Source organism: Leuciscus leuciscus (assembly GCF_965113295.1).
Source record: "Leuciscus leuciscus genome assembly, chromosome: 16".
NCBI classification, from domain to species: Eukaryota; Metazoa; Chordata; class Actinopteri; order Cypriniformes; family Leuciscidae; genus Leuciscus; species Leuciscus leuciscus.
The window spans coordinates 27,930,813-27,954,175 of NC_138740.1; the positions used below are offsets into that span (position 1 = coordinate 27,930,813).

At 35.8% G+C, this 23,363-nt stretch overlaps 1 protein-coding gene across 1 annotated transcript; it reads left to right on the forward strand.

Moving 5' to 3' along the window:
* Positions 1-276: 276 nt before the first annotated feature.
* Positions 277-20,120, forward strand: mamdc4 (MAM domain containing 4). The gene is made up of 28 exons (XM_082140215.1): positions 277-551; positions 4,417-4,512; positions 4,623-4,784; positions 5,880-6,005; positions 6,167-6,400; positions 7,155-7,280; positions 7,451-7,606; positions 11,854-11,954; positions 12,123-12,278; positions 12,393-12,483; positions 12,610-12,726; positions 12,846-12,944; positions 13,023-13,160; positions 13,245-13,384; positions 13,722-13,824; positions 13,944-14,048; positions 14,159-14,290; positions 14,444-14,571; positions 14,795-15,008; positions 15,204-15,341; positions 15,429-15,553; positions 15,706-15,796; positions 16,436-16,585; positions 16,708-16,833; positions 17,609-17,733; positions 17,828-17,927; positions 18,098-18,291; positions 19,077-20,120. The coding sequence occupies exons 1-28, from the start codon at positions 494-496 to the stop codon at positions 19,113-19,115; spliced, it is 3,570 nt and encodes a 1,189-aa protein (XP_081996341.1). The 5' UTR covers positions 277-493; the 3' UTR covers positions 19,116-20,120.
* Positions 20,121-23,363: the final 3,243 nt, after the last annotated feature.

Here is a 23,363-nt window from a genome sequence, read left to right on the forward strand (position 1 = left end):
CTTAAATATCCAACTTAACTAAAGTTAACTAAACTTAATATTTTAAGTCAAGCATGAACATACTTTTTAAAGTTGAAAAAATGTTGGATTTTAAGTTGTGATAAATAATCGCAGCAATTGTTTTTACAGTGAAGGTTTATTTACAGGCCGAACCCTAGAAATGGTTTACAATTTGCTACTGTTAGTAAGACCAGAATGTGCAGTTCATTTTGGCTAAATAGTAACATTGTTAGGTAAAGTATCTGGTGTTGAGGCCAAAATAAACTGAGCTGTCTGTGGTGTGCTGCATATCAGAAGAGCTGAGCAGCTTTAAAGGAAGGATCTGGCACTCGTCTGAGGGTTAAAATGTAAAGTCCAGGTGTTATCAGTGTGGAATCAGGAGGGAGGGACACAGGTGAAGTTCAGAACTTCATATGAGGCAGCAGCGCAGTGCTTTTGTTCACTGTGTGCTGAAGAACAGCTCTTGTTCTGACTTCTGGTGTCAAAAGCAAAGATGGCTACATGTCACTGGATTCTCCTTGTGTGTCTCATGCTGAAAGTCTGTCAGAGGGGTGAGATCTGGTGTTTTTGTTCCTTTCATTTTTGTAAACGTTTTTTGGTTGATTGCTTCGAGCATTGAATGCCATTTTGGTACATATGTGGACTATTAAACGTTAGTGTGTTTTTATTTATTGTTCTAATTTGTTTGTATTTTTAGTGCTTTCAATGTACACTTTGATGACCGATTTTCTAATGGTATTATTATTATATTTCTATAAATAAGCTCCATTAAGTTAAATCAAATCAACATTAAACCATTATTACTGTAAATAAATGTAATTAAGTCTGTTTTCTTCTAAACTCTTCATAGCTGCAGAAGCATGACTTTATGCTTGCTGTCAAAAATTATGATCAATAAGTTATGACAACTTATGTTTTACACTGCTATAACTCATCAAAATAAGTTTTACAAGATTCAAATCATGTTTTAAGTTAGTTTAATGTAATTTAAGTTGAAATTACTTAAAAATCCAAGTTGATTGTACTTAAAATTTTACAGAATGCAATGTCTGGCATCTTACCTCATTGCTTTTCTACATTGTATAAGAAACGTTGTCCTTGGAATAAGAAACGTTGTACAGGAACTCATATCTGACACTTGTGTATCAGAGACCTTTGACTGCGTACTGTGTGTGATTACTAAATAGACAGACCTTTGTGACGACTTGAAGATTTATAAATTTGTGTGGTTTTTATTTCTTGACCCACACTGAGACTAATCAGCAAATCAGTATATTCAAATTATTTCTGAAGGATCATGTCAAGTCAAGTCAAGTCAAGTTTATTTGTATAGCGCTTTTCACAATACAGATTGCATCAAAGCAGCTTCACAGTATTAAATTAAAATAATACAACAAAGTTTGTTTCAAGAGGAATTTATTGATTGATAAAATTAAATTAAATATCCCCATAATATCCCCAACTGAGCAAGCCAAAGGCAACAGTGGCAAGGAACCGAAAAACTCCATCAAGTGACCTAATGGTGTCCTAAAACTCCATCAGGTGCCTTAATGGAGAAAAAAAAAACCTTGGGAGAACCCAGGCTCAGTCGGGGGCCAGTTCTCCTCTGGCATTGGATAGAGGCCGGATTGTAGTTTGAACTGTAGGATTATATGAATGCCTGGCTGAAGAGATGCGACTTTAATCTAGTTTTAAACTGGGAGAGCGAGTCTGAGCAACGAACAGTATCAGGAAGACTATTCCAGAGTTTTGGAGCCAAATGTGAAAATGCTCTCCCTCCTTTGGTGGTTCTGGATATCCTAGGTATGACCAAAAGCCTTGAATTTAGTGATCTCAAAGAGCGCGATGGATTATAGGGCGATAGAAGATCCGTTAAATAGACTGGAGCTAAGCCGTTTAGGGCTTTATAAGTCAGTAGCAATACCTTGTAATTAATACGGAACTTTATAGGTAACCAATGCAGTGATGATAAAATCGGTGTTATATGATCATATTTTCTTGATCTCGTAAGAACTCTAGCGGCGGCATTTTGGACTAACTGTAGCTTGTTTATTGAGGATGCAGGACAACCAGCTAATAAAGCATTACAGTAATCCAGTCTCGAGGTCATGAATGCATGAACTAACTTTTCTGCATCAGAAACTGATAGCATATTACGTAGCTTAGCAATGTTTCTAAGGTGGAAAAAGGCTGTTTTTGTAACATAAGAAATATGATTTTCAAAAGACAGGTTGCAATCGAGTATAACACGCAGGTCTTTTACTGTAGAGGATAAAGTAACAGGACATCCTATGATGTTAAAGTTGTATTGTGCGAGGTTTTGTGGGCGGTTTTTTGAACCGATAAGTATTACCTCTGTCTTGTCTGGATTTAATAAAAGAAAATTACGCGTCATCCAATCTTTTATATCTTTAACACACTCTGTCAATTTGGAAAATGTAGCGTTTTCATCCGGCCGTGATGAAATATATATTTGAGTGTCATCAGCATAACAATGGAAACTAATTCCATGTTTCCTTATAATATTTCCAAGTGGCATCATATATATTGAAAATAACAGGGGGCCTAATACAGATCCCTGCGGCACTCCATAGTTTACTGGAGTTATGATCGATTTTTCTCCATTTAAATAGACAAAATGGTAGCGGTCAGATAGGTATGATTTGAACCAGCTTAGTGCTTGTCCTTGAACACCAGTATAATTTTGTAGTCGATCTAAGAGTATTGTGTGATCTATAGTATCGAACGCAGCACTAAGATCAAGTAAAACTAGTATTGAGATACAGCCTTGGTCAGAAGCTAAAAGTAAATCATTTGTGATTTTAACGAGCGCAGTTTCAGTGCTATGATGCGGTCTGAATCCAGACTGAAACTTTTCATAGATATCATTTTGTTGCAAGAAAGAGCCCAGTTGAGCGGACACCACTTTTTCTAATATTTTAGACATAAATGGAAGATTTGAAATGGGTCTATAATTTGCTAGATTATTATGATCTAATTGTGGTTTCTTAATGAGAGGTTTTATAACTGCCAGTTTAAATGTTCTTGGAACATGACCTAAAGATAAAGACGAGTTAATAATATTGAGGAGAGGCTCTTCCACTACAGATAACACTTCTTTCAGTAGTTTAGTTGGTATAGGATCTAATAAACATGTTGTTGTTTTAGATGAAGTGATAAGTTTATTTAACTCTTTTTGTTCTATAGTTGTAAAGCACTGTAATTGTTCTTTCGGGGTGATAATTGAAGCTGAATTATAAGGCGCGATTGAAGATTGAACGTTTATAATTGTGGTTCTGATGCTTTCTATTTTCTCAGTGAAGTAGTTCATGAAATCATTACTACTGAACTGTAACGGGATATTTTGTTCGGGTGACGTCTGTTTATTTGTTAGTCTAGCCACGGTGTTAAATAGAAACCTTGGATTGTTTTGGTTGTTTTCTATTAGTTTGCGGAGGTGCTCAGCCCTGGCAGCTTTTAGGGCCTTTTTATAACGTGACATACTGTCTTTCCACGCGATTCTAAAGACCTCTAAATTAGTTTGTTTCCATTTACGCTCTAAAATACGGGTTTCTCTCTTTAAAACATGCGTAGTATTGTTATACCATGGTGCTTTATTTTTCTCTCTGACCTTTTTTAATTTAATAGGTGCAACCACATCCAATGTTCTAGAGAGAATGGTGCTCATAGTGCTAGTTAGTTCTTCTAGTTCATCTGTTTGTTTGGGTTCAGGCAGCAGCTGAGACAGATTAGATAAGCAATTTGAGAAATTATCTATGGTGGATGGGAGGATTGTTCTGCCTGGTTGATAACGCGACGCCGCATGACATATTACAGCAGTACGTAATATGCAAGTTACCATGTAGTGATCAGTGACTTCATGTGACACTGAAGACTGGAGTGATGATGCTGAAAATTCAGCTTTGCCATCACAGGAATAAATTACATTTTCAAATAGAAAACCAATATAAAATTGTAATCATATTTCACAATATTACTGTTTTTATTATATTAAACATTTAAAAAATCACAGGCTACCCTAAAACCTGGCTCAAATTTTTGAACATCAGGCTAATAGGCCCTATATGATTTCTGCACTTTAATAGCTTTTTCTTTATCAGTGCAGTAATAAACTTCCAGCAAAAACTCTATTTTCCCAAGATTTGCCTCTTTATATTCAATCATTTAAATCTCATGTTTAATTTATTTAAAACTATGAAGTAGAGTTGTTTCGTTTTGTAATTGCAAAACTAAATCATATATGATAATGTTTAATTTGAATTACATGTATAATTGCTAAAAGCTTTCATAATGTCTCTAATCGTAATAGCACTGTGATGTCCATGTTTTGGATTCTATAAACACAACTGCGAAAGGCCATTAAGTGTCTTCATGATTATTACTCATATTCGGCAGCTGTCGCGCTGGATCGAGAAGACTGCAGCGGCTCCACAGAAGACAGATGTGATTTTGTTTGTGACTGTAAAGACTGTAGCGATGAGCAAGACTGTGGTAAGATACTGAACTTCTGTATATTCATATAGCTTCTGGAATCCAGTCAATGTATTTATATATGTCATTCGTTTCTTGATATATGTTCTTATTTATTGGTTGAATACTAGGTTATCGAGGACGAGAGTTTGTGTGTGATTTTGAGCACGAGGGGAAGTGTGGATGGACTGAAGAGTCAGAAGAAGGTGTGTACATGTGGCAGAGACAGCAGAGAGGAAACACTCTCCCTGACAGTGGGCCGTCCTCCGACTACACCACTGGCACTTCCACAGGTTACCCTTCCGTTGTTTTTATAAAGCCTTTCCAAATCCAGTGATACATTTACTTGTGTTAATTAAAAATTAAATTAAACCGTACTGAAGACCTTATTCAGAGCAGCGCCCTATGAAAGCGAGGCTGTGAGGGATAGACCTACTGTTTTTTGTTTGTTTTGTTTTTTAATGGCATCCGCTGTATATAGCTCCAAGATCACTTATAATTTTACAAAGCTCATATTGTCGGGATTTTTTTGTCTACTTAAATTTTTTTCTCGCTTTCATTACCGTTAAAAATGGCGCTAGATGGCGCTGCTGTGATTAAGGTCTATGCTATTTCAACTCATTGATTTTAAAAATTGAAATGCATATTTTGGAGTGATTGATTTCATTTTCTAATGCATATAATGCAGTTTCAAAATTACATTTTGTTTTTCTAAATTAGTATTGTTGATTAAAATTTAGAAGGAGGAAAATCTACACCACTGTTCAAAAGTTTGGGATCAGAAATATTTTATTTAAGAAATTAATATTTTATTCAGCAAGGATGCATTAAATTGATCAAAAATGACAGTAAAGACATTTTAAAATGTAACAAAAGATTTCTGTTTCAAATCCTAAATGCTATTCTTTTGGACTTTCTATTTATCAGGGATTCCTTAATTTTTTATCATAGTTTCCACAGACATTTAATCAACACTGTTTTTAACATTGATGATAAAAATAAATGTTTCTTGAGCAGCAAATCAGTATATTAGAATGATTTCTGAAGGATCATGTGACACTGAAGACTGGAGTAATGATGCTGAAAATTCAGCTTTAACATCACAGGAATAAATTACATTTTTAAATATAGGCTATTGAAATATATACAAGTGATTTTTATTGTATTTTTGATCAAATAAATGCAGCCTTGGTGAGCATGCTTTCAGTTGAAACAGCTCAAACATGCATTTTAGCCTATGACTAGGCCTTGTCTGAATATTAAATGCTGTAAAAGTTGTATTCATTGATACATCATGATACCTGCACATTAACTAATGTAAACAAATTGAATCTTATTGTAAAGTGTTACCAAGGTTTCTCTTCATGTAATGTTTCTGTGTTTCTCAGGCTGGTTCATGGCAGTGACAGCTGTTTCTTCAGATGCTCCGAGAACTGCTGTGCTTATGTCCCCTACAATAAAACATTCCTCTCCTACTTGTCGCCTTCGGCTCAGATACTTCATCTGGGACTCAGGTTCACACACATACTAACATATTCAAAATTGCATTAAATATGGACTAATTAACCTGTAGAGTAGTATTAAATGAAGATTACTTGGAGAAAAGGGACACATCTAACTCTAAAGGTGTTGCTTCAACACTTGTGAATTCAGTTTGTGTGTGTGTGTGTTTTAGGTTACACAGGGCTGGGTGACACCCCTCTGTGGGGGTCAGTGCTGCAAACTGACGGCAAGGAAGCTGTGGTTTGGAGGCCAGAGAGCTCCAGCGTCCGAGGCTGGAGGGAGGCCACCATCTACCTGGGCCGTATCCCGGGCCCTTTCCATATCCAGCTTCATTCCAGACGCAGTGAAGGGAAGCAGGGAGATGTGTCCGTCGATCACATGGAATTTCTAGATTGTGCCCTGCCAGGTAAGAACAAATGGGAAAAGGTCATTCACATATTATTTTGTACATTTAGACAAGAACAGCTGGAACAACCAGATTTTTTTATTTTATTAAAGCAATAAGGCCCAAGAAGCCTTAGTTTACACTGAATTTAGAACAGCTAAAGGGCATTTTTAGGCATGACGTGGAGTTGAAATCCATATTCCTAAATAAGTATTTCCATTTTAAAATTTTGGAAAGATTACATGTAAAATTTAGTGATTGTCTGATGCATAAAATGCAGTTTCAAAGTGACAATTTATTTTCCCCAAATTATTATTTTTGATTAAAATTTATAGAACGTATAAAGGGAAATCTACAGTGCTGTTTAGTTATTTTTTAAGAAATTAATACTTTTATCCTGCAAGGATGCATTAAATTGATCAAAAGCAACAGTAAAGACATTTAAAATGTCACGAAAGAGTTCTATTTCAAATAAATGCTGTTCTTAAAACTGTCTATAAATCGGAGAATCCAAAAAAGAAAAGAAAAAAAAGATTTTCACGGATTACACAAAAAATGTATCAGCAAACCTGTTTTTTGTTCATAATACTGTTTATATTACTGAATTTTTGATGCAGCCTGGGTAAGCATAAGAGATATTTCTTTTTTATTTTATTTCTTTTTTTAATCACATTTAAAATCTGCTTGCCTTAAAAGTCTACAATTGGGCATCTGCGCTTTAGATGGATAACACCATCAGTGATAAGGATGTTTGGATTATCTCTCTCTCTTTCAGTTCCCCCTGAAAATGGAACATGCATTCCTGGTTTTGTGAAGTGTAAGCGGGAGGGATGTGTGGAGGACTATAAAGTGTGTGACGGCACGGATGACTGTGGTGATGGATCGGATGAAGAGAACTGTGGTGAGAGACCATGAATCTAGTGAAAGAAATCAGTGATGTATTGATGATAAGATATGTTAATTCATTTAGTCTTCAGTGCATATGATTCCTGTGTTAGATCGCCCACTGCTGGTCTGGAGTCATAATCATTGATAATGTTTGTTATATTGGTGTGTACTTAATATGTACAGAGCAGAACATGAGCTGTGACTTTGAGGATGATCTTTGTGGATGGGACATAAGAACAATATCATCCTTGAAATGGACAAGGACAAATCAGATGAATATATCACTTTCTGAGCCTCGAAAAGGACCTGGTAGAGACCACTCAACTAATACGATGATGGGTATGTGCTGGCAAAATTTTCATATATTATTATTTATCTTAGGGTTTTTTTTCAATATATCATCTAGTCGCATTTAATGTTTAATGCAGGTGGGTTAGAATGGTTTCATGTTTTATAATATACCATGTACACTACCGTTGAAAATAAATTAATACTTTTATTTAGCAAGGTTAAATTAAATTGATCAGATGTGACAGTAAAGACAATTATAATGTTACAAAAGATTTCTGTTTCCAATAAATGCTTCTCTTTTAAACTTTATACTGATCATATATATTTCTGTATCACAGTTTACACATATTAAGCAACACAGCTGGTTTCAAAATTGATAATAATAATACATTTTTCTTGAGCAACAAATCAGCATATTAGAATGATTTCTGAAGGATCAAAATGATGCTGAAAATTCAGCTTTGCCATCACAGGAATACATTTTAAATCGTAATAATATCTTTTACAATATTTTACGGTATTTTTGATTAAATAAATGCAGCCTTGGTGAGCATAATAGAGTTCTTTCAAAAACATAAAACAATCTTACCAACCCCAAACTTTGGAACAGTAGTGTAACAAGAACTTTACTTAATTTGTGACCATTTTTATTTTAGTTTTTTATAGTTTTAGAGTCATTTTATTTCATTTCATTTCGTTTATTTGGTTTATCACTAACAAATATACAATAACAAATATTCAACTCATCATACATAACTTTTGATTAAACCAAAGGGTATAGGCTGAAGCTCAAGGCTTATTAACGCCTATCCCTCTCAATTTTCACAAACAGTCAAACAGTGCTCAATTCTCTTCTTACAAGCACTTGAAACAACAAAGTCATAGAAATTAATTACCCAAAACTTTTCTGTATGAAAGTATCATCTTGTTTCTTAGGAGCCTTTTAAATCCACTTATTGTTTGTGTCAGTTTAAGGTCTATATGCAAACAATTCCATAAATTCACTCCTCTTACAGAAATTGTTCTGCATCTAACATTTGTTCGTACCTTCAATTTTTTAAACAAACATGTTCCTTTTAACTCATACTTACAATAACGTTTCTCAAACATACTCAAAATTTTATCAGGCAGCATTTTATAATATGCTTTATACATTGTCAATGTAACCTTGTAATCCACTAAATCATAAAATTTTAAAATGTTTAATTTTATAAATAAATCGTTTGTATGATCCCTATATTGTGATCTTGTGATGATACGTAAAGCTCTCTTTTGTAAAATAAAAAGTGGTTGGGTGTATGTCTTATACGTATTACCCCAAATCTCCAAACAATAAGTTAAATATGGAACAAATAACGATGAATATAACATAAATAATGCCTTCTTATTGAACAAATTCCCAATCCTATTTAATATCGCAACTGACTTTGAGATTTTAGATTTTACATAATCAATGTGCTTTTTCCACCCCAGTTTAGAATCTAATATAACACCCAAAAATTGTATTTCATTAACTCTTTCTATTTCCTCCCCCCCTATTCTTACTTTCACGTCTGTCACACTATTTGTACCCCAAATCATAAACTTGGTTTTACTCATATTCAGTGACAGCTTATTAATATCAAACCATTTCTTAACCCATTCCATCTCCCTTTCCACATTTCTCACAATGTCTTTTAACTCTTTCCCAGAGTAAAAAAAATTTGTATCATCCGCAAAAAGAATAGGCTTGAGAACACTTGAGACCCTACAGAGATCATTTAAATATAAAATAAACAATTTTGGTCCCAGGACCGAGCCCTGTGGAACCCCACAAAGAATTTTCAGGGGACTTGACATAATTCCATCAACTGAAACAAATTGTGTTCTGTTATTTATATATGAACAAATCCAAGAATATGCAACCCCTCTGACCCCATACTTAAGCAGCTTCTTCAAAAGAATATCGTGATTAATAGTGTCAAATGCCTTTTTCAGGTCAATGAAGACACCCAGACTCACTCTCTTATCATCAATGGCCTTACTTAACTCATCCACTAGTTTCATTATTGCAAGTCCGGTCGACTGCTTGGCCTGAAATCCATACTGCTGCTCATTCAAAATATTATATTTATTAATAAAACTATCCAACCTTTTAACAAAAAGTTTTTCCAATATTTTAGAAAACTGTGGAAGGAGTGATATAGGTCTATAATTTGATAAATCATTTTTATTACCTGCTTTAAAAAAGGTATGACCTTTGCTACCTTCATCTGGTCAGGGAATATTCCCGTCCTAAATGAGACATTACATATGTGTGTCAATGGTTTAATAATTTCTTCTATGGTTTCTTTCATGTTATTGCAATCTTGTGATCTCTTACTTTTATGGTTTAAAACCGTTCCCCTCACTTCAGATTCACTAACCTCACTTAGATACAAACTTTGCAGATAGTTTTCAATTAATTCATCCAATCCATTTTTCTCTTTTGGTTCAACAATATCCCTTTCGAGATTTGGTCCCACATTAACAAAAAAATCATTAAATTCTTCGGCCACATCTTGTTTCTTGTCTATGCACATATTATCTTTTATTATAAATTTAGGATATGCAGCTTCTTTAGATTTATGTCTTTTTAAACCATTTATGACTTTCCACATTCCTTTCATATTTTCTCTATTTGCCTCTAAACAATTGCTGTAATATGTCTCCTTCCTTAACCTAAGTATTTTCGTTAGTTTATTTTTATATACCTTATATTTCATCTCAGCTTTTTCCGTTCTTTGTCTTAAAAAGACCCTATATAGTGTGTTTTTCTTTTTACATGCATTAAGTAACCCTTTTGTCATCCAGGGTTTTTGTTCCCTCTTTTTCTCAATGTACATTTTTAAAGGACAATTTATTTCATACAACTTTAAATAAATATTCAAAAAAGAGCAATACGCTTCATTTGCATCATTAACATAAACAGCTTCCCAATTATATCTTAATAGATCTTCCTTAAAGGCTTTCAAGTTTACAGGAGTCCTCAGCCTCCATTCTCTTTTCCTCCTTACCGGTGCTTCTCCATTTAATTTACAATTATAATAAACAAAAATTGGCAAATGGTCACTTATGTCTTCCACCAACAATCCCCCAACAATATCATTATCAACAACATTTGAATAAATATTGTCAATTAATGTAGCACTTTGTGCTGTAATTCTACTCGGCTTTGTGATTTTTGGAAATAAACCTAAGCTGTCCATTGTATAAATAAAATCTGTAGTACCTTTGTGGCCTTGTGAATTCAAAAGATCAACATTAAAATTTCCACAAACAAAAACATTTTTTCTACCTACCACCTTCTCAAACATGCAAACTAATTGATCCTTTGTTTTGTCAATACATGTTCCAGGCGCTCTATACAAACAACTAACTATTAGGTTTCTACTTGTTTTCATCTCTATTTCTACAGTGACTATTTCAAAATTCCCAGCACATTCTTTCGACATAGAGACAACCTGCTTGCATTGCAGGGCAGTATTAACGTATAAGGCCACTCCACCTCCCTTCTTTAAAGTCCGATTTACAAAGAACATTTCATAGCCTGTTATTCCAAAGTCTTCAACAGTGTCATTTCGTAACCATGTCTCAGAAATCGCAATGACATCAAATGTCCTCTTCAGCCGCTTCAAATAATCCATAATATTGCCGAAATTTCTATTTAAGCTTCTGCTATTGAGATGGATAAATATACACTCCATCCCTCTCTACAATGTCATTGAATTGTTTCTCAGTGAAATATTTACAGTTGGACCCATCTGTTGTGGAGTCATAATAGAAATTCCTCTCGGGGTCTATTTCACTCCCCTCATCAAACGCTCTTTCATCCAAATCTTCTAATCTTCCACTGTGTATGTAATTCAGAAATGGTGTGACCAAACTTGACATTGGCATTTCATTGTCCATTTTATCACTCTTCGGCTGGTCTAAGTCTTTGTCATGACCATCAATAAAGGGAAACACATAATCTTTAAACATACAGTCAGTCATTATCATTTAAGATATGCAACACTTGTAAGCCAAGTCCTTTATCTATGATCCATACGCACAAACAATCCATCCATCCAGTTTCACGGCATTCCAAGGCCATAAAAAAAATTGTCACAGTCAGTAGTAGGCCCAATAGCCCTGAATAGTCATGAAAATGTATTTTAAAATGTATTTTAGTTAGTTTTTCCTAGTTGGGTTTATTGCTGTTTTTTGTTAAAGATAATACATGTGCATTGAAGTCTCAAAATAAATAAATAAATATTTATTTATGTCCTCTTCAGGACATTTCTTATATGTAACTAAGCCGGACATCCTGACGAATGATTGGACGTCTTTTCAAAGCCCGCCCCTGGCACCAACCAATGACACACATCCTTGCCGGGTATGTATAGTACCAAATGCTTATTAAATGGTGCAGTAGCATGACAATAAAGGCACAACTTCAACTTAATGCACTCGTTTTGTATCAGGATTGTAACCAAATACGCAGGATTGGGGATGTCTCAGTGTCTATAGGCTTACACTTTACACCCATTGTTCATAATTACAGATGATAATGTACACACATCAGTTTGGCCGAGTTTCGGGCGGACTGTCTGTGTTGGTGGCCGGGACGGAGATTTATCCTGTGTGGGAACGTGGAGGTGCTCTTGGGGACTTGTGGGTAAAGGCTGAGGTGGAGTTTGTTGTCAATAGCACGTTCCAGGTACTTGAACTCATTGCTCCTCTGACATCATCACTCTGATCTCAGAAGTTTTCCGCTTTTTTATCACACTGCAGTCATAAATGCTGTCTAATGTATTGAACTTTCCCCAATCAGATACTATTTGTTGCTGCCATTCGAGACTATACTTATGGAGGGATCGCTATTGATGATATTGTGTTGTCCCCTGAGTGCATCTTATTCAATGGTACTCTCTGATTTTATGCCTGTCTACGTCGATTATACACCACAACTCTGAGTTTACCTACAAATTTGTCTGTAAATTTATAAAACAATTCAATAGTGTCTTTCTGTTTCATTGCCTGTTATACAGACTCAATGCCCTTTCCAGCATTTCCAAAGCCTCCCGCTAAACCTTGCATAGAGGACAGTCTGAAAATCTGTGACTTTCAAAAGGACTGTCCTGCTGGAGAAGATGAAGCTCAGTGTGGTGAGTACCACCTATACAAATATGTGTGCATGTTAAGTGTATGGTTGTTTTGGTGTACATGTGTACACATGTATATCTTAATCACACATTGAGGGTCTATGTTAATGTTGTGTACATAGGGGACTTCTCATATGAGATGGGAAGCTCTGGCTGGACAGATACTAGTATAGGGAGCCAGGCCTGGGAGCTAAAAGAGTATAATGACACCTTCATTCAAGGTAAAAACAATTTTTTTTAGCATGATGGAATTAAGAAAATGCTAGATAATTGAATGTAATTTGTGTATGTGTCATTAGAAGAGTTCCTGTTTGTGACTAGTGCTCCTGGGCAGCAGTTAACTGAAGCTCAAACTCGTACCCCTCTCCTGGGTCCATCAGGTCCAGCGTGCACCCTTCAGTTCTCCTACAGTCTCAGTGGCAGTAGCCCACACATAGGTACAACATCAGCTGTAATACACCTGTCTCTCCTCTGTTAGTTTGCGTGATGTTAGACTATAGATTCTCTTCCTCTCTCTGCAGGTGATCTGGCAGTGTATGTTGTAGACAGTGTGTTTGGGACCCCATCTGTGCTGTGGAAGTTTGCTGGAAGGACCAATGAGACAGCAGGAACTTGGCTAAAGGAGGAAGTCTATGTTGGAGCAAGAGATAATCGCTTTCAGGTAGACTATATATCTACCTCTCAATCTATCTATCTATCTGTCTGTATCTATCTATATATATGGATATATAAATATCTATATATCTGTCTGCATCTATCTATCTGTCTGTCTGTATCTATCTATATGTCTGTATATCTGTCTGTATCTATCTGTCTATTTATCTGTTTATATCTATATATCTGTCTGTATCTATCTATCTGTCTGTATCTATCTATCTATCTGTATATCTGTCTGTATCTATCTATCTATTTATCATCTATCTTTCTGTCATATCTCTTATCATCTACCTCTCTGTTTTTGTCTATTTGTCCGTCTATCTATCTATTGTCTTTCTCAGTTTGAGTTCATGGCCCGTTCTGAGGAGCTCTCCCCAAGTAACCAGATTGCAGTGAAGGATGTGTACTTTGTTTACTGTTCTCCTCTGTATATCCCCTCTGGTGGTGAGTGGATACAAATAATCAACATTATTTTACATGTTTCATTTTCATTGTCTCTAAATGATTTGGTTATTTTTTTTGTTCCATCTTTGCATCATTATCTATTGTTTTCCCTATAACAGATGTATCGTGTAATTTTGAGGTAAATTTGTGCGGGTGGTACCAGGACCAAACGGATAATTATGACTGGAAACTTCATACTGGAATGGACCATACTATCCATGTTGGTCAGGAGACTTTTAATGTTGCTTAATTTTGAGTGAATTGTATTTGAATATTATGTTATTATATCATCATCATACAAACATCTTTCTTCACTTATCTCTCTCTTTCTCAGGTAGGAGTCTGGTGGTGGATATGTGGAACACTTCATTGCAAGGTCTTTCTGGACGTCTCCTCTCCATCAGACAGTATAGTAACACAGAGCACTGTCTGTCCTTCTTCTACAAACTCTATGGGCCAAACACAGGTGGATATGGACATCTTATTCCCAGCTTCATAAAATATGAGTTTCTCGGCCATTGTGTGACCAGATGGTCCTACAGCTTGTGCTGAGAAACTGACTCAAACTTTACACTTCATTATAATTCATTTGTTTCATCATTCATCCTCTCTTTCCAAGGCACTCTCAGTGTAAAGCGGCTATTTGCTGATGGCTCAGAAGAGCTGTTGTGGATGCGCAGCGGTGCCCATGGTAACGTCTGGCATGAGGGCCATTGCCCCGTGCTTCCTCAGCTCTCTGCTTTCCAGGTGCACACAAAAGTTGTTTACACGCCTAATGCATAATTGTCAGCAAAAGCCCCAGCAAAACACATAATGACTCTGTAAATGGCCACATATATTGGCTTAGAAGAGTTTTAGTGAATAAACTGGTTCTTTTAACCATTTTATGACTGTGAAAAGGGATGTTTAACATTTTCAGTATTAAATCCTCATTTAATTTTCTTGTCATTCATTCTTCTCGCTTATGTAGCTGGTGTTTGAGGCGACTCGCTCTGGTTTTGATGGTCAGTTGGCGTTAGATGATGTGGCGTTTGTGACGGGACCATGTTCTTTGCCCACTATGTGCTCGTTTGAGAGTCAGACTTGTGGCTATACCAGTTCTGAAAAAGCCAGGTGGATACACCAGAGCTGGGCATTACACAAAACTGGACCTGAGACCGACCACAGCCTGGAAACAGAAAAGGGTAAGGGAAATTTGAAAATGAGAGAAAATTGGTGAGAAGTCTGAGCTAATTCGCTAAACTGTTGCAGCGACAGTGTTTGTGATCCAGCTCACAATACTGCTTAACCTTGTTTAAGATATAGATTACTAGCTATGTTTTCTATTTTATTTTAGCTGGATTAGTTTAAAGGAATGATATATAGTATGTTGTGACTAGGGTTCTACATGCTGGCACACAGCGGTGTGGATGTCCTTCCCCAGGACAGTGTGAGCACCCTGACCTCACCTGTGCGCAGAGGTTTAACTCACACCGAATGTGTACACTTCTGGTACCATACAGGAGGAGAAAATCCAGGTAAGAGAACATGATCTCATATTTGTGTTGGGTGTACACACCTATTAATTTTCAAGTAACTACCATATGTATCCCCCCCACACACAGGCACGCTGAATGTCTATGTGAAGCCATCTGATGGAGACATGATACAGATATTCTCCAGCAGCGTCGGGCAGGGACATGCCTGGCGTCATGGCCAAGGGAACATCAGCTGGCATGGGGACTGGCAGGTAAGTGATCTGCTGCCTTAACCCGTTTAGCAATGTAAATGACCTGCCAAGGTATCGCAATTACACCTGTGTCGTTAGCTTGTTATGCTTAATAAATGGTCTGGGTGTGAGTCTGGATGTGTGTAAAGATTTGATGCATCTTTATGATTCAGCTGCAGTTTGAGGTGAAGGGTGAAGGAGGCTTATTGAGTTTTATTGCCATTGATGACATCACCTACTCGACCCACAGCTGCCCCACACCAGGTTTGAATTAAAACCAAAGTTAAAGTCAACATGAAATCAAAATTAACCCCATTTACTTTCACAAGCACCTTCTTGTCATCTATAACTTGTCATATATTGCATAAAATATTGACAATATATATTTTATAGTTCAAAGTTTGGGGGCTGTAAAGTCGTTTATTTAATCAAAAATACAGTAGAAACTGTAGTGTTGTGAAATAGTATTACAATTTAAAATAACTTTTTTTCTAATTTAAGATTAGATTATTAGAATTTATGGTTGGATTATTTGATAAATAAAAAGTTCTAAAAGAACTTCTAAAACTTCTAAAAGAACTAATGTGTTTTTTTACATTAGAAATGTCTTTACGGTCACTTTTGATCAATTTAATGTATTCTTGCTGAATAAAATGTTAATTTCTTTAAAAAATATCTCACTGGCCCCAAACTTTTGAACAATAGTGTATTTTTTTTATTATTAATAATAAATAAATGCATGTAATTGAATAAATATATATTATTGTTCATTATAATTAATTGTATTTTTTATTTATTAATAACTTATTTGTTGTTGTTTATTATTACAAGATCTATAAAATAGCTTAGATTTAAGTTTTTGTTGTTGTTGTTTGGTAATTTGTGTTTGTGTGTGCATTCCAGATAGCGTCTGTGATTTCGAGAAAGGTTTCTGTGGTTGGTCCAACACTCAGAAGGCATCTGTAGACTGGTTAGACTGGGACCTGACCAGTGCACAAGCTGAGATGTTCTACAGCACACCAGCATATGACCACACACTGTACACTGAAGAAGGTGATTTATGCGCTTTACACTCATCCAAAAAATGCTTGTTGCTAAGTAGAGAGTATATATATATACTCAATGTCACCAGCTCATTTATTTTGAGTAAATGTTATTCTCCTTTATAACTCCAGGACACTTCCTGGTCCTTCCTAACTCCCAGCGGGACACCGCTAGTCGGAATGCCTGGCTGCTTAGCCCTCACCTGGCACCAACCAAAGGAACCTGCCTGAGCTTATGGGTTTATCAGCCAACCATTTGTATGCCACATCTATATCATCAAATGATCCGTTTTGATTGTTTATTACCTCAGTTATTTAGTCTTTGATAAGCGTAAATTAGTGTCAGTGACATCAAAAGTTTTGGGTCAGTATGATTTTTTTCTAAAAAAAACAAATACTTTTATTTAGCAAGGACACATAAAACTGATCAAAAGTGACAGTAAAGATAGAATATTTATATTACAGAATATTTAGATTTCAAATAAATACTATTCTTTTGACTTTCTATTCATCAAAGAATCCTGAAAAAATGCATCACAGTTTCCACAAAAACTTTAAGCAGCACAACTGTTTTCAACATTGAGAAAAATAAGAAATGTTTCTTGAGCACCAAAATCAGGATAGAATGATTTCTGAAGGATCATGTGACTCTGAGGACTTGAGGAATGGATGCTGAAAATTCAGCTTTATCATCACTGGAATAAATTATTCCAATAAATTATTCATAAATTTGAAACTACATTAAAATAGAAAACAATATTTCACAATATTACTGTTTTTACTGTGTTTTGGATCAAATAATGCAGCCTTGGTTAGCATAAGAGACTTCTTTCAAAACATAGACGGCAGCATAGCTACTAAAATATCTATCAAAAAATCTTTCTGCCAATTATACACCTTATTTGTTCCAAACTTTTCCTTTAAACTAGCATCCAGCTATTACATATCCTGTAAAATGCACTGCAAGTTGCATTGGATAAAAACAATATAATTATAATTTAATAATGATTATTTATGTTGTTTTCTTCTGAAGATGACAGCAAACTCATGGTATGGAGGCTGTCTGAAGAACCCAAACAAGAATTACTGATGCTGCAAGAGGGAGGAAGAAACTGGAACTACTTTAGTGTCAATATCACCTCAGAAACCGAGTACCAGGTGACCAAACCCTACTTTATTCAATGTTCTTATTGGTTCTGCATGAATTTGACTTTGATTATAATGATTGTGTGTGTGATTTAATGGGAGGTAGATTGTACTAGAGGGAATTAAAGGAGAGAAGGGTTTTCTTGCCCTGGATGACATACGGTACACGGTTGGGGTGAACTGTGCTGGGCAGAAGACTGACCAAAGTAAGAGTTCTTCATCTAGCAAGAATTCTTCAAATTTGTTTTTACCTTAGTGTCATTCAGATTCTTTATGTATTCTTGTTACCATTATACCTATAAGTATGTGTGAATTGGAAAGTGATCGGTGTGAAAACCTTATATATAGTGATGCATGAAAATCTTTGTATTTACAGCCTCATCATCTGACAACACCGGAACCATTGTGGCCTCTGTTGTATTCGTCATTCTGCTCTTACTGATTCTCACTGCCTTGTTTGTGTTCTACCTGAAGACTAAACATAATGCCAATGCCTCAATGGAGACCTCAGACGCATCTCATATAAGCTGCACTGGCTTTGGCAATGAACTGTATGATTCTGGAGATACTGTAAGTTACCTGGCTGTACATGTTCTTGTTTTGTGTAAAAGCTTTAACCTTAAAGGGATAGTTCACCAAACAAAACAAAAAATTCAGACATTATTTACTATGGAAGCCATTCTGACTTTTTTTCTTGCAGTTGCGAGTTTATATCTCGAAATGCGTGATATAAATTAGCAATTGTATGTTATAAAGTCAGAATTGTTAGATTCTGAGAAAAAGTTTGGACTTTATGACACACAATTGCGAGTTCTCACATTTCTGAGAGAAGAAGTCAGAATTGCGCGATATATAAACTTGCAATTGCGAGAAAAAAAGTCCGAAATGCGAGATGTAAACTCGCAACTGCAAGAAAAAAGGACTTTTTAGATGTTTAGATGTAAACTCGAATTGTGAGATAAAAAAAAAAGGTCATAATTATATTTTTATTCCGTGGCGGAAACAAGCTTCCATAATTAACTCACCCAATCCAAACCTTTATGACTTCATATCTGTTGTAGAACACAAAGGAATACATTTTAAGTGTGTTATGTTTCACACCCAGTCGCTATAATACGACTTGAAGGCTTAAGAAGTCATATATGGATACTTTTATGGTGATTTTGCATAATTTTTTAAGCTTGAAAGCTCCAGTCCCCCATTCATTGTAATTGCATGGAAAAGAACGACCAGTAAATTCTTCAAAATTTCACGTTTTGTATTCCACAGATTAAAGAAGGCCATATGGGTTTGCTGTAATCTCTAATCTCTGTGCGTAATATTAAAATCTCTTTTTGTGTGTTTGCTGGTTACAGGAACGTCCGGAGGAGGTGCGTGAGAATACAGGGCCGTAGGAGGTTATTGTGGTGACTGCGCCACCAACTGGCAGCCTTCAAGCAAAACGGTCGACATCACAGCAGGAGAACTGCTTGTGTCGCCATGGCAGGACTAGCCCGGTCATAACACATGCAAAACCACACCCAACATGCTAACACTGATGCTAACTGAAAGATATAGAGTTATCTTCACTATGAGTGAAATATAGGGGTAAAATAATACAGAAGTCTGCTTCTTACAATTACTTATATTTTACTCAACTGGTAAGAAAGTCTATATTCCATCACAGGAAAAAAAATGACATTATCCAAACAATTAATCCAATTCAATGCAATTTAATATTTGATATACAATAAACAGAATCCATTAAGTGGTAAGGTTGTGGTATTTGATGTCCATATATTGTTAAAGGTTTTTGAGGTTTAAGTGGTTTGGGTTCATCATGGCTATCATCACTGAGAAAGATCTACCCTGTGGATGGTCTTTCACTTAATGGATTCTCTCTACTGCAGAATAACAGAGATCCAAAAGAATGCACTATATTTTTAGGAGTACAATGCAGTTTTGGTTATGGTAAAAATGTAACTAAATGAACTATTTGGAGCCCTTTTGTAATGATAAGAGGGGTTTTAAAATAAAGAGACAATTAAGTATAATTTTGCATATATTAAATCGTATATTGTATTACCATTCTGCATATTTGTATGTCAAATTAAATTGAGTATTTATTTTAAAAAGTGTAATATGCAATTAATAGAAATATTATTAAACAGATTCTCTCAGACAAAGGATATCTTAATTTCTTAATAGTATTGAGACATTTCAATCTCTCTCTCTCTCTCTCTCTCTCTCTCTGTGTGTGTGTGTGTGTGTGTGTGTGTTTGTGTGTGTGTGTGTTTGTGTGTGTGTGTGTGTGTGTGTGTGTGTGTGTGTGTGTGTGTGTGTGTGTGTGTGTGTGTGTGTGTGTGTGTGTGTGTGTGTGTGTGTGTGTATTAAAAAGGTTTACAGTTAATTTATCCATAAGGTATTATTAGACTGATTGTCTTTAAGTACTACAAAAATGAAATGAAAATTGGTTACATGATTAACCAAAATTAAGTTAGGCTACTAGATTTTTGTACGCCTTCAGAAAACCGTTGCTGTCAGCAAAATTTCCTGTCGTTGTTTATACACGTGTGAATGCCACAATGTTTTTGTTTTGTTTTGTTTTTTCTCGAGGAATGACTTGTATGAGGGGTTCATATGGTATAATGGCAGCGATGATATATTTTCTTTTTCAATCTCGGCACTGAAATTGAATTACGAGGTCTCTTGGCAACGGCGATGTCTCCACGGCAACATCATCCTCCTAGTCATGATCCGTCTGACGAAAAGCTCAATAGGATATAATTCAAGCAACAAAATCCTCACACTACGTCAACAGTAAAAGATGAAAAGGTCGGATTATCAAGTCAGTGATGGGGAGTAAAACCCCGCTGTTTATGAATTATTTTTGAAGCGCGAGACAAGTAACTCGTGGAGGGATAACAAACGAGCGCGTGGGCGAGATGCAGTGACCCTGTAGCTAAATTCCGTGCAACCCGCATTGCTGTGCAAAAACCTGTCAAATAGCGAATACTTGCACTTACCGGCAGGATGGACCCGGGTGTGCTCATATTCTTACTTTACGTCATGATAGCTCACGAGCTGGTGTGTGGACTGATGCAGTACAGGAGACAAGCAGCCAAGCCACATAAACGCCTCATGTGGTCCTCCGGGTAAGATGTTTATTGTTTACATGTGCTTTTTTACCTCGCACAATTACTAAAAATGTGAAACCTGAAACCACGTGAAACTAATCTGACCAAACCTTTTTAAGAGTTATTCCGCATGCCTTAAAATGTTTGGTTTTGTTACCACAGGCACATTTAGGTTACCTCCTCTACATAATACTAACCCTTAATGTTTCGCCAATCATTATCACATGGATGGATCTCTACGCTATCGCGATAATATAAAACTCTCCTGATATTAGAGTAACAATTACAGAAGAATAAAATAAAGCATATTTTGTTACCTTTTGGCGCTTGGAAGGGTTCAGTAAATTCAGCATCTGGCTCAGATTCGATCTCAAACATACTCTTAAAACTATCATTCCTATGTAAAGCGACCTTGGGTTTGCGAAAGGCGCTATATAAAATAAACGTATTATTATTATTATTATTATTATTATTATCAACATCTTCAAAATCTATATTTTGATCGCTGACAGCTTCTTCACAGATCCACCATCACATGACAGTGACAGTAATATTTGATTGCGTTCAGTACTTGCTCTGCAGTAAATCGCTGAGCCACTTCAAGTTTTGCTGATGATACTTCCTATTCTTTTGTTTTCTGCCTGCGCTGCGGTAACTATGAGTGAAACATCAATTGCACTTGTTCAGTCATCAAAGATCCAATTATTGTTGTGCAGAAAAAATATATACCTGCACCATTACCTAGGGTCGTTAATGACCCTATACAATTTTTACAAAAAAATTAAATAAAAATGAATGGGAAAACAGGCATTCATTTATAATTGTATTCATTTTTGTTTATAATGGAGAAATACTAAGAAGAAGGTTGATGTCTAACTTAAAAAAAATGTATGAGGGGCAGTGAATGACTTCCCTGGTCACTAAAGACCCGAGGTAGGCTATGTGTTTAAGGGTTAATATTCATTTCACCCTGTTGACTTTCTGGGAAATCAGCCCGTAAGTGTCTCAGAAGGATACAGTATTACCATAAAACACAAAACAGCCCCTATTTAGACAGCAAATTACATATGTGCATGTGTGTATGCCTTCATAACTGTCTGTGTTGTTCTTATTCTTACCCACAGTACCCGTGTCTGTCATGGAACGTGGCGAGTCAGTAGCCAGCCGGTCCGGTCAAGGAGACGAGACTCAAAGAAAACTGGGCGTATTGTCAGGAAAGCATGACATGAGAGCTGCTGTGGACATATGATCCATAAATGTGATTCTTAATCATCCATCCTGCACTGTGATCACTCACTGAAGCTATGCTGGACCGCTCACTGTCGTTCATGATTATGTTTTCCTTCTCACTGTAATTCTGAATATCTTTTCTTAAAGGGATAGTTCACTCAAAAATGAAAATTCTTTCATCATATATAGGCCTACTCATGAAGACTTTCTTCAGATAAACACAAATGAAGATTTTTCTTCTCGATGAGTCCATATAATGCAAGTGAATGGTTGCTGCTTGGTTGACGCTTGAAAAATCACACACAGTGATCGTGACGGTAATCCATACGACCCCAGTGGATGAATCAATGTCTTTTGAATTGAAATTAGGTGTGTGTATAAAATAAGACTAATATTTTAAACTCCTTTATCTATAAACCATCACTGAACTGCCCTAGACTTGTTCGCAAGTTCAGCTCGACTTCAATGTAAGTACGTGGTGAAGTTTGCACAAGAAGTAACGCAATTGGACTCATAGTCGCCACTTCTTGTGCGAGCTTTACAACGCACTTACGTCTAAGGATTTTCATTTTTGGGTGGCCAATTCCTTTAAGAATGTTTGTGTTATTTGAAAGCTGCTATTTTATTTCTTTTAACTGAGTAGATTGCCTTGAGTTGTGGTAGCCGAAAGCAAGGTTCAGTCCCAACCTGAGGTGATCTGGGAGCTCTGAACAATCACAATCTGATATCACTGTGCACTTGAGCATGGATTTTTAATCCCGGATCACTTTTGATCAAAACCATTTGGTAAATGATGTCAAAACAGGTTTGCAGATATAATTTGCATGTTTTTCCTGCATATTGTTTATTAAAAAAATAGCTATTTCTTGTTTTAGATGTAACAAGTGTGTTAACCAGTTTGTGAAGGACTTTAATTAAACATGCACTTCATGTTAGTAGTAATGTTTTTGTTGTTGTTGTTGTTTGTGTTTCACATTTGAGGCATTCACCAAGCATCTTTTATACTTTTGACCATTGTTTTTTTTTAGATTTGTATCACCAGAAAGGTATGAATTGGCTCTTTAATATGTTAAGCAAGTATAGTTTTAGTTTAGCTTTTATTGTTTTAGTATCAGTATGAACCACTCAGGAATACTTATGTTTCAGGAAACAGGTTACATTTCATTTTAAAGTTACATCATCAAGATTATCTTGCGCCACATCATATTTGTTTTGTCATAAACTATTTAGTTTTCTGCTTGTAAATGTTCCAAAACATCACAATGGAGACAGGATGAACAGGTTGCATCACATTTA